The sequence below is a fragment of the Macrobrachium nipponense genome, chromosome 35 (genome assembly GCF_015104395.2).
Source record: "Macrobrachium nipponense isolate FS-2020 chromosome 35, ASM1510439v2, whole genome shotgun sequence".
Lineage (NCBI taxonomy): Eukaryota > Metazoa > Arthropoda > Malacostraca > Decapoda > Palaemonidae > Macrobrachium > Macrobrachium nipponense.
Genome location: NC_061096.1, coordinates 29,098,498 through 29,114,282, shown reverse-complemented (window position 1 = coordinate 29,114,282; position 15,785 = coordinate 29,098,498). Strand labels below are relative to the sequence as shown.

The 15,785-nt window shown below is 46.9% G+C and overlaps 1 protein-coding gene across 1 annotated transcript in view; it reads left to right on the top strand.

Moving 5' to 3' along the window:
* Positions 1-15,785, top strand: part of LOC135208537 (ankyrin repeat domain-containing protein 54-like) — a 30,048-nt gene that overhangs the window by 6,751 nt on the left and 7,512 nt on the right. Inside the window, exon 2 of the mRNA XM_064240832.1 lies at positions 2,370-2,541. Coding sequence (XP_064096902.1) covers positions 2,370-2,541 — 172 coding nt within the window. The remainder of the gene's footprint in view (positions 1-2,369; positions 2,542-15,785) is intronic.

Sequence of the window (15,785 nt, the reverse complement as noted above, 5' to 3'; positions counted from 1 at the left end):
ATATAAAAGAGATGACCCACACATGTATCATATAAGGTACCAATATAGTTTTATGGTTAAACAATATAGAAAAGGGTGAATATAATGCAGTAGTATAAGCCAGATAATATCAGAAATCTACTGAGATAATAAAAAAAGTCCCCATCTATTATCTCTGTTTTTACTGTCATTGAGGGACTGGTACTAATCATGATGGAAGCTCCTCAAGGTGCCATGTTGAGTACCAGCCCCTCATCTCGGTTAGGTGTGAGTGTCATCATTATCCTCAACAACAATGATGATGTTATTAGAGTTTTAACATCTAGGCTAATGAGTTTTCTTCATTGCCTAGTCATTAACTTTATAACTGAATTCTAATCTAGTCAGGGTCTTCATCATGCCCCTTTTCCATAATTTCCCTGCCTTCTTACTCCTCTTGGCCTGCTGCTGTAGCCCATTCTGATTATTTCTCCGTATGTCCAATCAGTCTCAATTTTTGAGTTGTTGATCTGTCTAGCAGTTGGACAGCAGACAATGAATTTATCTTCTCACTGGGCTCCAGCTGTGAAACGTAGCTTTTTGTAGCACCTCTTAAAATAATTTTCCTTTGTAAGTGCCCATGCTTTTGCTTATTAAAGTATCAAAATTTTTTCTTTTAATATTAACGAGATGCTCTTGCTAATTGTCAGTTTGTTTACACTTCATGTAGACATTTGGTACATTTTCCCTAAGTATCTGCTTCACAGTTTTGCAAGTACCCAAGGCATTGCAAGCCAGAGGAGAATGAGGGAGGAAAGGATAGAAAGGGGAAAGTCTGGGAGGAAAGAGCCAAAAAGATTCACCAGTATTGAAGGCTGGGTAATTACTTTTGAAGAAACCAGCATATATCTTTTGGCTTCACTGTGGAAACAAGCGAACACACTCCTAGTACCAGTGCTATGTTCTTCACACCTTTTCACGTTTCTTGTTGAAGTCGAAGTTGAACAAAAAACACAAGCACTATATATAAAAAAAGAAAAAAGTTCTAGCTTGATGGTCAGTTAGAGTACAGCAAATAATCGTAGTTGACCATGGGTGAAGAAAAAGTGTGATGTTGGCAGGTGAGTAGGGATTCTCTTCATTCACCTATCTACCATCAGGTAATTGTCAAGCTTAATGATTGATTCTTGCTCACTCTAAGGAATATTTCTACGTAAAAGGGGTGGTTTATATTTCCATAGGAGCAAATATTAGATCTCTAGTCGGATAGAGTGACCCATAGAGCTACATACATCACCTCCCCAAAAGGTAGCTGTTTGGAGTAAGACAAGAGGCATATCTTATTTTTATGGGCGATACAACAAAATGGAAATGTGTTCCATAAAATCAAACCTACTATTTCACTTAGAGTAGAGGGGTTTCCTTTTCTCTGCTACTTTGATTTGCATAAACAAACTGCTGTCATGGTACATGACAAGGTGGCCATCAGGTGAAAGGGAGATTCTCCCCTCACTTAGTGAATACTGTATCTTGTTTACCTAGCTGTGCACTTCTATAATTATAAATTGTACACTTGGCTCATAATCCTGGTAGGCATGAAACCATGGGCAAAATGTTAAGTTTAAAATTATCTTTTTGTTTTCAGCTGTAAAGTAGTGCAGTATTGTTGTTACAAAAATAATTTAACCAGGTTTATTAGTGTTCATTGCTTAATTGCAGCAGGTTTGAAAAATAGTCTTTACCATTTTTCATTGCTTAATTTTTGAAGTTTTGAAAAATAATCTTGATTCTTTTATATACAAACCTATCAGTTTATATGTGCCAAATCCAGTGGTCCTAATTTTCATGGAAACACATATTGGAGATGAACCTTCACTTGGTTTGTATTAAAAATAGATTTTAGTTTTAAACATCTCAGTTGCAAAACCCAGCTCTATGGCAAAGAAAGCAAAGTTAAGCAATATCCGAAGCAAAGACATTAATTTGGTGCTTCCTTGACAGACACAAGGAAGGACTTAACTATCACTGTTAATAGCAGAAGTGCTACCTAGAGGTACACTTGGCCAAGTAAGGGTTTTTCTTCCTTTTGTGTCCGGAGAGCTCCTGATTACAGGGCACATGTAAATTGTTAGTGTTGGGTTAAAAAACTGTATAGTCCTTGGGTATTTAAATTGAAGCAACGTTTAGTTAAGCATATAACAACTGTCAAAACTTTGTCAATATAGCTCAAGTCATGTCCACTGCCTTTATGTCAAGTTGGAAACTACCATTCATTTGTGTAGATTATGGTGTTTAAGCATTTTTTAATAAGAATAATCATGTCATGTTTCATTTGAGAATAAGCAGTGCGAAAAAAAAAAATTTTTGCCCGGAAATTATACACTGTATTGTAATAAATTTTTCAATTGCAGGCAAAGACAGAAATTCCTGAAGGTAGTCATCTGCAGTTACATTTCCCTTTAAGTGAAGGCAGCAATTCTGAAGACAGTGGTGGCACATCTTATGATATTGACCCACCTGCTGGGCTGACTTTTGCCAATGTGTCACCCTCAATGTATCTCAGTCGTGGATATGAAGCATATTGTAAGTTTTCTTTTTTATCAGCTCCTTACTGAAATAATGAGTAAAGTTTTTGTACATGAACTTTCCTGTCAGATATATACTTAGCTATAGTCTACGACGTTCCCGACAGAATTTCAAATCTCGCGGCACACGCGACAGGTAGGTCAGGTGGTCTACCTTACCCGCCGCTGGGTGGCGGGTGTACGAACCAATCCCCCTCTCCTGTCAGATTTTCTCTGTCGGTCGGAACGATAAGAACTGTTGTCGTTTCCTTTCGATAGATTTTTCGATTCTCGCTTGCCTGGAGATTGATTTGGACCTTTTTTGGTGACGTATTCGCTCTGTTTGGCTTGGCATACGCTGTTTGTAGACCGTTTTTGACTTTGCGCTGGATTTTTCTTGTAGAATGTCTGATCTAGATTCTGTTCCCAAAACTCCGGTTTGTTCATGAAACTTACCTGTCAGATATATAGATAGCTGTATTCTCCGACGTCCTACAGAATTTAAAAACTCCCGGCACACGCAGTGGGTGGCCAGGTGGTTAGTACCCATTCCCGCCGCTGGGAGGCGGATATCAGGAATCATTCCCATTTTCTATTCAGATTTTTCTCTGTCGCCGGTCGGTAAACAACTGTTTACAAACCTCCGCCTAGGATTTTGAAAATTCTTGTGCTAACTTGAGTATTCTGATTGACTTTTGGTTTTGATTTGGCTTGTTGGCTTGGCATACGTGATAGTGGATTTGATTTGGATTTGGCTTTGACTTTTCTTTGATTACGATGTCTGGATCTAGCTCTGCTAGCTTCAGGGTGTGTAAGGTACAGGAATGTAAGGTGAGGTTGCCGAAAGCTTCGGTAGACCCTCATTCGGTGTGCACGAAATGTCGTAGTCATGTATGTATGTTGAATGATAGATGCATCGAGTGTGAGCAATTGACTGAAATTGAATGGAAGGCATATGATTCTTACGTGAAAAAGCTTGAGCATGATAGAATCAGGAGGTCTTCCTCTAGGAGTGCTTCTGTGAATAGAAGTCAAGGTAGAATTGTATCTCCATTAATTCCTCTAGTATGTAATTTCAACCTAATCCTGTTGTATTGCCTCCGAACAATCAGGAAGTGTCTGCAGAAGAAGCGTATTATCTACGATCATGGAGTCGATTCGCGCCTTGGAATCTAAGTGATTGCTCTACAATCAAACATGAATTGCAATAAAAGTGTTAGTGCATCTAGTGTTGTGGAGGGGGCGTCAGATCGGTCCCATAATGCCTCTAGGCCTAGGCCCCTGCCGGACTCCCAGGCCTTAGGGAGAGGGCAAGCCAAAAGCCGAAGGAGGGTTACGGGATCTAGTGACCGGTCTGACGTCCCTTCGGCAGAAACTGAGGACAAATCTCAGGCTGCCGGTGTTCGTGCACGGGCACGGGTACTTATAGAGTGCTTCTCTTCTTCCGAGACTTCCTCTCCTCGCCGAGGCTGGGACTCTCGGAAGACCTCTCATGGGGAGAGCGGCAGGGGCGCAAGGTGTCGCACAGGCGGCCGTCGCCCTTGTCGCCTCTTAAGAGAGGTTTCAGAGAAGAGGACGCTTCACGTCCTTCTGATCAGTACGTAGATTCATCACCTGAAGATTTTGAAGCTTTTCCGCCACAGAAAAGGAACAAGACTTCATCAGGGGAGGACTCTTTCGAGCGTCCAAGTCGCTCTAAGCATGTTCCTGAGTTGAAGGAAAGGGCATCCCCTCGCCCATCTTCCTCGCACAGGATAAGTCCTTCTCCTGATCGAGAACTTTCCCCATCAAGGAAAATGCTTTGGGAAATGCAGAAACAGTTAGCTTCCTATTTTGAGAGAAAGGAGGCAGAACCTAGTCATCGGAGGAAGGATAGGTGGCTGCCTGTTAAGATGACTAGGCAGTCTCCCCGGCTCTTCTCCGCGTTTTTCGGCCTTTGAGTCTCCTCCTAGTAGCCGACGCATTAGAGAACGTGATTACGTTCCCTCATGAAAGGGCGTCCCTAGGAGAGACGAACTTTGACAAAGACGTGAGTTGTCGCACAGGCGGCCGGCGTCTTTGTCAAAAGGCCGAGAACGCTCAAGGATCCATGACGGAAGTTCAAGCTTTGCATGATGATAATCACGCTCGGCGTCTTAAGCAACGAAGTGCTTGCCAGGACGCTTTTCAAGACGCGCGGGACGCTCGCCAGGACGCTCGAGCTGACGCTGTTCAGGACGCACGGCGTCCTACACATCAGGACGCTCAGCAGGACGCTTCTCAGAACGTGCGGCGCCTTACATATCGGGACGCTTGCCAGGACGATCAACAGTTGAGTCCGAAGCGTCAGGATATTTCACATGTTAAAGTGTCGAAGTCATCACGATCTTTGAAGGGCGCTGATGACCGAGAGAAGGATTCTTCTAGTGATCTCTGCCCTACGGATGATGACGAACCAAATGCGCAGCGACTTCAGACTATAAGACTTTGACGGATTTACTTAAGAAATTGTTCCCAGACAATTTTCAAGCGCCCGTTCCTTGCTCTCCACCTTCACAATTTGCCTCATCGAAGGCCAGGAAGGCTCCTGGCTTCGTTAAGATGGCCACTTCGCTCTCTGCGTAAGAGAGCGTTTAAGAGAGTCCAGGATTGGATGGATTCAAGGAAGGTTAAAGGGAAGACTTCGTTTGCATTTCCTCCATCTAGACTGAAAGGGAGAGCGGGGATCTGGTACGAAACAGGAGAAGAGGCAGGATTGAAAGCACCGTCTTCTTCTCAAGGAGATTTCGCCAATTTGGTGGACGCTCCAAGGAGGTCTTATTTGTCATCAGCTAAGGTTTCCTGGACAATGACGGAGACAGATCATCACCTCAAGGGTTATTTAAGTACGCTAGAAGTGTTTAACTTTTTAGATTGGTGCCTCGGGGCTTTGGATGTACAATCGAGGAGTCAAGACTCGATTTCGCTGGAAGAGCTTTCGAGTGTATTAGCTTGTATGGATAGAGCAGTAAGGGATGGCTCTGATGAGTTAGCATCTCATTTTGCTACAGGTCTGCTAAAGAAGAGAGCTCTCTATTGTAGTTTTGCGGCGAAAGCAGTTTCTCCCGCTCAGAAAGCGGAGTTATTATTCGCCCCCTTCTCTACGCACCTATTTCCGCAGTCCATGATTAAGGATCTGTCGGTAAACTTGCAAGAGAAAGCAACAAGGGACCTCTTGACTCAATCTTCCAGACGACCTACTCCTCAGGCTTCTACTTCAACAGCTCCAGCACCCAAGAAGAAATTTAAGCCCTTTCGTGGAGCACCTTCCTCTAGAGGTTCTTCGAGAGGAAGGGGGTCCTTTAGAGGTAAGATCTCTTCTATCAAGAAGGGAAAAAATTGACATTTCTGCCCTTCAGGCACCTGTAGGTGCGAGACTCACCTTATTTGCTCAGGCATGGAGGACGATAGGGGCGGACACCTGGACCCTAGATGTGATCGAGAGAGGATACAAGATCCCTTTCCTCTCTGCGCCTCCTTTGAGCACGAAGCCGATAGACCTGTCGCCTGCATACCAGTCAGAGAAGCAACAGATCTTACTCGTCCTTCTAGATCAAATGTTGGAAAAGAAGGCCGTAGAAGAAGTCCTAATGCTGGATTCCCCAGGCTTCTACAACAGGTTATTCCTGGTTCCAAAGCAGTCTGGGATGGAGACCTGTCCTAGACGTCAGCAGACTGAACATTTTTGTAAAGAAAGAAAAATTCAGGATGGAAACTTCTCAGTCTTGTGCTAGGGGCCTTGAGACCAGGGGATTGGATGGTGTCATTGGACCTACAAGACGCTTATTTCCACGTCCCGATCCATTATCCTCAATCAAGGAAGTTCCTGATGTTCGTCTTAAAAAAAAGGGCAGGTCTTCCAGTTAAGGGCTCTGTGCTTCGGTCTGAGTACGGCGCCGATGGTTTTTACTTTCCTCATGCGGAATGTAGCGAAATGGCTTCACCTATTGAAGATAAGAGTCTCGCTTTAACCTGGACGACTGGCTATCAGTCGCTCTTCGAAGTCAAGGTACCTGGAGGACCTTCAGACGACATTGCAGCTGACGAAGGCCCTGGGCCTTATAGTCAATTACAAGAAGTCCCATCTGATCCCCACGCAGTCCATCGTGTATCTGGGGATTCAGATGGATTCATTGGCTTTTCAAGCTTTTCCATCAAAGAACGTCAGCAGAAATGCTTAGAGAAAGTGTCAGCCTTCTTAGGGAAAGAAACATGCTCGGCGAAGGAATGGATGAGTCTGCTGGGAACCATTTCTTCACTGGAGAAGTTTGTTTCCCTGGGGAGGTTGCACCTCAGGCCACTCCAGTTTTTTATGGCAGAAAAGAAAAGTGGAAAGACAAAAAGAATCTAGACTCGACTTTGATTATCTCAAAAGCGGTCAAGGATCAACTGAAGTGGTGGCAAGATCCGATCAAACTCTCGGAAGGAATGTCCCTCAACCTTTTGAGCCCCGACCTAGTGTTGTTCTCAGACGCCTCCATGGTGGGCTGGGGAGCAACACTAGGCAAGGAGGAAGTGTCAGGCCTCTGGAGAGGGAACAGAGGTCCTGGCACATAAACTTAAAAGAGTTGGAGGCCATTCGGTTGGCTCTTCAATTCTTCGAAGAACGATTGGTGGGCCGAGTTGTCCAGATCAACTCGGACAACACTACGGCTCTCGCTTACATCAAAAGCAGGGGGTTGGGGGGACACACTCTCAATCACTGTTCATGATAGCGAGAGACATCCTTCTATGGGCGAAAGCTCGAAACATAGTGATCCTAACAAGGTTCATTTCAGGAATACAAAATGTTCGAGCGGATCTTTTAAGCCGTCACATCAGATGCTTCCCACAAGAATGGACCCTACATCTAGAAGTTTGTCAAGAGCTATGGAAGTTGTGGGTACGGCCGCTAGTCGACCTCTTCCCAACCTCGAAAACGAAGAGGCTTCCGATTTATTGCTCTCCAGTTCTCGACCCGGAAGCAATAGCGGTAGATGCCATCCTATGGGACTGGACGGGGATGGACGTTTACGCCTTTCCCCCGTTCAAACTCTTAGGAGAGGTAACAAGGAAGTTTGCGGCGTCGCCAGGAGCGAGAATGACTCTGATCGCCCCCTTTTGGCCCTCAAGCGATTGGTTCACGGAGGTCATGTCTCTTCTGGTAGACTTCCCGAGAACCCTGCCAGAGAGAGTAGATCTTCTCAAACAGCCCCACTTCGAGGTACCACGGAAACCTCTCCGCTCTGAGTCTGACTGCGTTCAGACTATCAAGAAGTTGGCCAGAGCGAGAGGTTTTTCAAGATCAGTGGCAGAGGCTATTGCCATGCGAGAAGAGCTATAATTCTCGAGCAGTTTATCAGTCTAAGTGGGCTGTCTTCAGGAGATGGTGTAGGAAGAAAGGTATTTCCTCCTCCACGACCTCTGTGAACCAAATCGCTGAGTTTCTCCTGCATTTGAGAAATGTGGACAAACTAGCAGTGCCCACAATAAAAGGATACAAGAGTATGCTGTCAGCTGTATTCCGTCACAGAGGATTAGACCTGACAAATGATAAAGACCTTCACGATCTTTTGAGATCGTTTGAGACAACCAAAGTACTACATCCGAAGGTTCCATCATGGAACCTTGATGTAGTTCTAAGGTTTTTGATGTCGGCTCACTTTGAACCTCTGCATGCTGCCTCATTGAGAGACACTACTAGAAAGGCGATTTTCCTAACTGCTCTTGCTACGGCAAAAAGGGTTAGTGAAATTCAAGCAATTAGTAAATATGTGGGTTTCAGAGGACACAGTGCAGTGTCCTTGGATCCTAATTTCTTAGCTAAGAATGAGAACCATCTAACCCCTGGCCAAAACCTTTGAAATCAAGGGGTTAGCAGAGTTCATCGGACAAGAGCCAGAGAGAGTCCTGTGCCCTGTCAGGGCTCTCAAATTTTATATGCAAAAGACCAAAGATTGTCGGGGTCCTTCTGATAATCTATGGTGTTCTGTTAAGAGACCCGACTTTCCTATGTCGAAGAATGCACTGGCATTCTTTTTACGAAGCACCATCAGGGAGGCCCATGCGTCCTGCTTCGGATGGTGATCTGAAGCTTTTGAAAATAAAAGCCCATGAAGTGAGAGCTGTTTGCAGCAACTTCAATGGCATCCCTTTCGAAAGAATATGGCACTTATAATGATATCATTAGCGCTACTTTTTTGGCGAAGCAACTCTGTGTTTGCTTCACATTACCTGCGGGATGTGAAGACGGCATATGAGAACTGCGAGTCGCTAGGACCATACATATCCGCAGAAATGGTGTTGGGGGCAGGGAGCAGCACAAATCCTATCCTATAGAAAAGGGGTAGGTGTGCTTTTTAATTTTGGTGTTGGTTTATGGTTGAAGGGTTAGTTGCTTGAGGCGCTTTCCCTTTCTTTAGCCTAGAAGTTATGGGACTAACTTCGATAGGTTAGGTCAGGTGGTGGTTTTTAGCTTCGTTGCCCTCACAGTATGGTCAATATGGTCTAGTCACATTGTGGTCACGCCCCCGTTGACAGATCATCTAGAGCGCACCAACTACACAGGTTGGCAACTCTAGTAAAGCAAAAGCAGACTTCAGTGACAGTAATCAAGAAGTCAGCTATGCTAACAGGTAAGGAATCAAGATGTCAATCATCTGCACTTGAGGTGTTTCCTAAATCCTTCTATTCTGTCCCTTCCCACCTCCAATGGTGGGATTCAGCTATATATATATATCTGACAGGTAAGTTTCATGAACAAAATGTTATTGTCATGATACAATAAAGTTTGTTCTTACTTACCTGGCAGATATATATAATTAAAGTACCCACCCACCTCCCCTCAGGGGACAGTGGTATGAAAAATCTGAATAGAAAATAGGAATGATTCCTGTATATCCGCCTCCGCCCAGCGGCGGGAATGGGTACTAACCACCTGGGCCGCCCACGCGGTGTGCCGGAGTTTTGAAATTCTGTCGGACGTCGGAGAATACAGCTATATATATATCTGCCAGGTAAGTATGAACAAACTTTATTGTATCATGACAATAACATTTTTGTTTAGAGTATGTTTGACTGATGGATGTAAGGTGAGGTTGCTGAAGGCTTTGGTTGACCCTCACACTATCTGTGTAAAATGTAGGGGGGAATGAGTGTTCTTTTATTAACCTTTGTCAAGAATGCGAGGTTTTGAACGAGGATGAATTCAAGGCTCTTTCTTCTTATATTAGAAAGCTTGAAAGAGATAGGGTGCGTAAGGCTTCCTCTAGGAGTTCGAGCAGGTCGAGAGTGAGTGAAAACGAAACTAACATTAATGTAGTTTTAGAACCTTCCTCCCAGGTCTCAGCCCCTGCTCTCCTCGCCGAAGCCGTAGATTCGTCTTCGGAGGCGGCGGCCTCAAAGGCTTCCTTGCATTCTAAGGAAGACAAGACTCTTCGACTTGATCAAGGTAAGAGTGTCAGTGATGGTGATAAGTGCAGTGTCCCCAGTGATGTGGAGGGTGCGTCTGACCGGCTCCTTAGTGCCTCCAGGACTAGACCTCTTCCAGACTCCCAGTTCCAGTGGAGGAGGAAAGTCGAAAGCTGCAGGAGGGCTAGTGAGAGCCCCCACCGGTCAGGCGTCCCCTCAGCAGATCCTGAAGTTCGCTCCCAGGCTGCCTTGGACCGTAAGAAGGAGATCCTTCGCCAGTGCTTCTCTTCGTCTTCTTCGCCTTCTCCGAAACGCGGTTGGAACTCTAAGGAGGCGTCACGCCCGTTGAAGAGGGCTCGGAGGCTCCCTTCAGTACTTTAGCGTCCAGCCCAGAAGACTTTTCTGAAGAAGCTTCCTTGCAAGCGAAGAAACCCAGGAGATCCTGTGATCGCCCTTCTTCTCCCGCTCCCCGCTCTGAGTTTGCTTCGGAGGAAGAGCCTGTTGATTCACCGACTCGAGTGCTGGCGGGTCTCCAGGCTCAGATCTCGGCCCTGGCGGACTCCTTAGCAGCAAGATCCCGTAGAAGGAAGGATGTGTCTCTCCCTACCAAGAGAGCTAGGCGCTTTTCGACGAAGGAACGCTCTCCTCGTAGTCTGCGATCTCCTTCTTTTGGGGAAGCTTCGGCAGAACGTAGGAATTCACGAGAGTGGCACCACTCCCCTGGCTCTCTCTCAGAGGCGTCGAGGCGCCAATCGTCGGACAGGCATTCTTTGGATTACGAAGGTTTTTCTCCAGATCGGATTCCTGCCTCCGGTAGACGCTCCGCCCCGTCTCTTCCGCCTTCCTCTAGAGTACGTTCAAGAGAAGAGAGGCGCTCAGGTCAAAGAAGGCTTATTTCGTCGTCTCCGTCTCATCGTTCCTCTCGTCTTCTCCGAGAGCCTAGAGAATGCCCTTCTGAGAGTAGGCGCGCTTCTCCTTCCGACTACTATCATCGTACTTCGGACCCCGTGACTAGTAGGCACTATTCGCATGGATGTCGCTCCTAGCCTGTAAGACATCAAGAGTCTAGTAGGAGCCCTGCGCCTGGTAGGCGTCCTTCTCTTGGTAGCTGTTCTCCTGTGGAGAGGCGCCTTGAACCTCGACTGCTTCGTTCTCCTAGTAGGCGCTCTTCGATCTCGAGGCTTCCTACTCCTGACCGTTCCCCTCTTGCTAGGAGTCAAGAACGTCTCAAGCGCCCTGCTTCTGTTAGGCGCTCGGAGCCTTTCAGACGTTCCCCGCTTGGTAAGGACCAAGAGCCTCTCGAACGCCCTTCTCCGATTAGGCGCTCGGAGCATAGCAGCCGCTCTCCGCTTCGTAGGCACCAAGAGCCTCTCAAGCGCCCTGCTCCTGACAGGCGCTCGGCGCATAGCAGCGTTTCTCCGCTTGGTAGGCGCCAGGATCCTCTCAAGCGCCTTGTGCCTGATAGGCGCTCGGCGCCTAGCAGCTGCTCTCCTCACGATAGGCGCCAGGATTCAGGTAGGCTCTCTCCCTCTTGTAAGCGCCCTGTTGATAGACGTGGTCTTTCAAGGGACGGGAGTCCTACCTCTTCTGCTGTTAAGATTTCGTCTTCATCGAGGAAGGAGTGCGGGTTTAGACAAGAATTTTCGGAAAGGCGCCCTTCGGTTTCGACTCGTCGCTCTCCTGTGGATTCAACTCCTCCTTCGAGACGATTGTCTCCAACCTCGCACTATACCCCCGCAAGGAACTCCTCTAAGGATCCTCCTCGCTCTCCTCTTCAAGAAGGCCAGGAAGGGTCTGACGAAGAAACGAGTACATCGGCAGCAGTTTCTTCTTACAAGAAGCTCACAGAGCTTCTTCTTCAGGAGTTCGGGGAGTCTCTGAGCCCTACTGCTCCTCCTTCTCCACACTTGTTCTCCACGGCGAAGGCAACGAAATGGTCTTCGTGTGTGAGGATGAAACCGACCCTCTCAATGAAAAAAGCGCTCAAGAGTTTCGGATCCTAGATGCGCACCAAAGAGGAAGCGGGGAAAACTATGTTCGCCTTCCCTCCGTCGAAGCTTTCCGGACGGACCGGATTTTGGTATGAGACAGGAGAACCCTTGGGGCTGGGCCTCCCGTCCTCAGCCGATGCAGACTTTTCGGTCCTGGTAGACGCCACTAGAAGGTCAGCTCTGAACTCGGCCAAAACAACGTGGGCTATGAACGAGATGGACCACATTCTGAAGGGCATTTTCAGAGTGTTGGAGGTGTTCAACTTTCTTGATTGGTCTCTCGGAGTCCTAGCCAAGAAGACACAAGGACCAGAGTCTTTTTCTCCGGAGGACTTGAATTGTGTGTTATCCTGTATGGATAAATCTGTGAGGGATGGAGCCAGCGAAATCGCTTCACTGTTTGGTCCAGGCGTCTTGAAGAAAAGATCAGTCTTTTGCTCCTTTGTGACAAAGTCTGTCTCCCACGCACAGAGATCGTCTTTACTGTTTTCTCCTCTCTCCGCGCAGCTCTTTCCTAAACATCTTATTCAGGATATTTCGAAGGCTCTCTCTGCCAAAGCTACGCAGGACCTTCTAGCCCAGTCTGCAAGGAAGCCTCGTCCTGCCTTCCCGACTAAGACGAAGAAAGTGAAGTCGACCTCTCAGGAACCCTTTCGAGGGGCTTCTACCTCAAGATCCACCTCGTTCAGAGGTCGCAAACCGAATAGAAGAGGGAGGACTTTTGCGAAGTCAGTCAAACCTCCCAAGTAAGACTCGAGTCCTTCAGACAACTGTAGGCGCCAGGCTTTTACAGTTTGCAGAAGTCTGGGCCCAGAAAGGCGCAGATTCTTAGACCCTTTCAATCGTGAAGAAGGGGTACCTCATCCCGTTCTCTTCGAGGCCTCCCTTGACGACTACCTCGAGGGTATTGACGGCCAGATACAGGGACCCCATCATAAATCAGGCCCTCCAACTAGCAGTAGATCAGATGCTGGAAAAGGTGGCGATCAAACTAGTGGCAGATCATCATTCAGCAGGCTTTTACAACCGCCTTTTTCTAGTTCCGAAATCCTCAGGGGGATGGAGACCGGTGTTGGACGTAAGCGCCCTGAACTTCTTCGTAGAAAAGAAAAAGTTCACGATGGAGACCACTGCTTCGGTGCTAGCAGCACTCCGTCCAGGGGACTGGATGGTGTCCTTGGACTTGCAGGACGCTTACTTCCACGTACCAATCCATCCTTCCTCGAGGAAGTATCTCAGATTCATGATGGGGGGAAGAATTTTCCAATTCAGGGCCCTGTGCTTTGGCCTCTCGACGGCCCCCCAAGTCTTTACGGCCATCATGAGAAATGTAGCGCAATGGCTTCATCTAGAAGGGGTGAGGATATCCCTGTACCTCGACGATTGGCTTATAAGGGCCAATTCCAAAGATCGTTGTCTGAAGGACTTAAAGAAAACCCTGGATTTGACGAATTCATGGGGAGTCCTGGTCAATCTACAGAAGTCAAATTTAATTCCCGATCAAGAGTGTGTTTATCTGGGGATCCAGATGAACTCTCAGAGTTTTCGGGCTTTTCCGTCTCAGGAAAGGATAGCCCGGGGACTCGAGAAAGTAACAACCTTCTTAGGAAAGAAGTATGCACAGTGAGGGAGTGGATGAGTCTACTGGGGACGCTCTCCTCACTGGAGCAATTTGTTTCCCTAGGAAGGTTGCACCTGAGACCGCTCCAATTCTTTCTTCATCGGAATTGGAGTCGTCGTTCTCAGGATTTGATGTCCTCCCTGTCCATTTCGCATCAAGTCAAAGAGGAACTAACATGGTGGGCAGATCCCAACAAGTTCTCTGCAGGACTGTCTCTACAATCCCGAACCCCAGCCTGGTGTTGTTCTCCGATGCGTCGGAAACAGGTTGGGGTGCGACTCTGGGAACCAAGGAGGTGTCAGGAACCTGGATGGGGGACCAGGTATCCTGGCACATCAACAGGAAAGAGCTGATGGCCGTGTGGTTGGCTCTGAAAGAGTTCGAGTCCAACGTAAGAGGAGCAATTGTGCAGATAAACTCGGACAACACCACGGCTCTGGCATACATCAGGAAACGGGGGGACGCATTCCTTCTCCCTGTACAAAACAGCAAGAGACCTTCTTCTGTGGGCCGAAGAAAGGAGGATCAAACTTCTCACCAGATTCGTACAGGGAGAGAGGAATGTAAGAGCAGATCTCCTCAGCAGGAAAGATCAGGTCCTTCCCACAGAGTGGACTCTGCACCAAGATGTATGCCAGAGCCTGTGGAAGTTGTGGGGCAGGCCGCACTTATACCTATTTGCCACTTCAAAGAACAAGAGACTGGATCTTTAGTTCGCCCATCTCGGATCTAGGGGCAATAGGGATAGACGCTCTTCTTCTCGATTGGAAAGGACTCGACGTTTACGCGTTTCCCCCCTTCAAGATTCTGGGGTTAACTTTAAAAAAGTTCGCAGAGTCAGATTCCACGAGGATGACATTGATCGCTCCCTTTTGGCCAGCCCAAGAATGGTTCACAGAGGTTCTGGAATGGTTGGTGGACCTTCCAAGATCGCTTCTTCTAAGGAATGATCTACTCAGACAGCCCCACTTCGACAGGTACCACAAAAACCTCCCCGCTCTCAGTCTGACTGGCTTCAGACTGTCCAGAGACTGGTCAGAGCGAAAGGCTTTTCGTCAATAGCTGCTAAAGCAATCGCTAGAGCTAGGAGGTCTTCCACCTTACGAGTGTACCAGTCGAAGTGGGATGTCTTCAGAAGATGGTGCAAGAGAAATAACGTTTCCTCTTCCAGTACCTCTGTGACCCAGATTGCGGATTTCTTTCTATTCCTGAGACAAGAATGCGGTCTAGTCGTTTCAACGATTAAAGGATATCGCAGTATGTTGGCGACTGTCTTTAGACACAGAGGCCTCAATTTATCGGAGGATAAGGACCTGCATGACTTTATTAGGTCTTTTGATACAGTGAAGAAACAGTCTCCTAAGACTCCAAGCTGGAATTTAGACGTGGTTCTTCAATTCCTTGGGTCTTCTAGATTTGAACCCCCTAGTTCAGCCTCGTTCAAAGACCTGACTAAGAAGACTCTGTTCTTGATGGCTCTAGCTTCCGCCAAGAGGGTGAGTGAGCTTCAAGCGATTGAAGGAAATGTGGGATTTAAGGAGGACTCTGATTTGCTCTTTTCTTCTTGGGTTTCTTGCGAAGAACGAAAACCCATCAAATCCATGGCCCAGGAACTTCGAGATTCGTGGGTTATCTTCGCTGGTAGGAGAAGAACTCTTTGTCCAGTGAGAATGGTAAAAATACTACCTTAGAAGAAAAGAGCAACTGAAGGCTAATCAAGAGGTCCTTTGGTGCTCTGTAAAGGACCCTACTCGTCCCTTATCGAAGAACGCATTGTCCTTCTTCTTAAGAAGTCTCATTAAAGAAGCACACGGTTCTTGTAAGGAAGAACATTTTAAGCTTCTTAAAGTGAAAGCCCACGAAGTAAGAGCCATAGCGACTTCTCTTGCTTTCAACAAGAATATGTCCGTGCGGAACCTGATGGAGACAACTTTCTGGAGATGTCAATCGGTTTTCGCGAACCACTAATTACGTGATGTGAGAATCACTTATGAAAAATGCTTCGCCATGGGTCCGTACATATTGGCGGATTCGGTGCTGGGGCAGGGAGCTGGAACTCATCCTTTTTAGTTGTATATATTTTTTCCCTTATGTCTTGTGTTTGTTGTTGTTGGTTGTCTTAAAGAGGATGCATGGAGGCATCTCTTTAGGTCGTAATACTAACCTTTAGTAGTTTGGTTAGGTGGTCTGATGAGTGTGGCTCCTTGCAGTAGTAGTGGTTAGGACCTGTTAAGCTAGCGGACG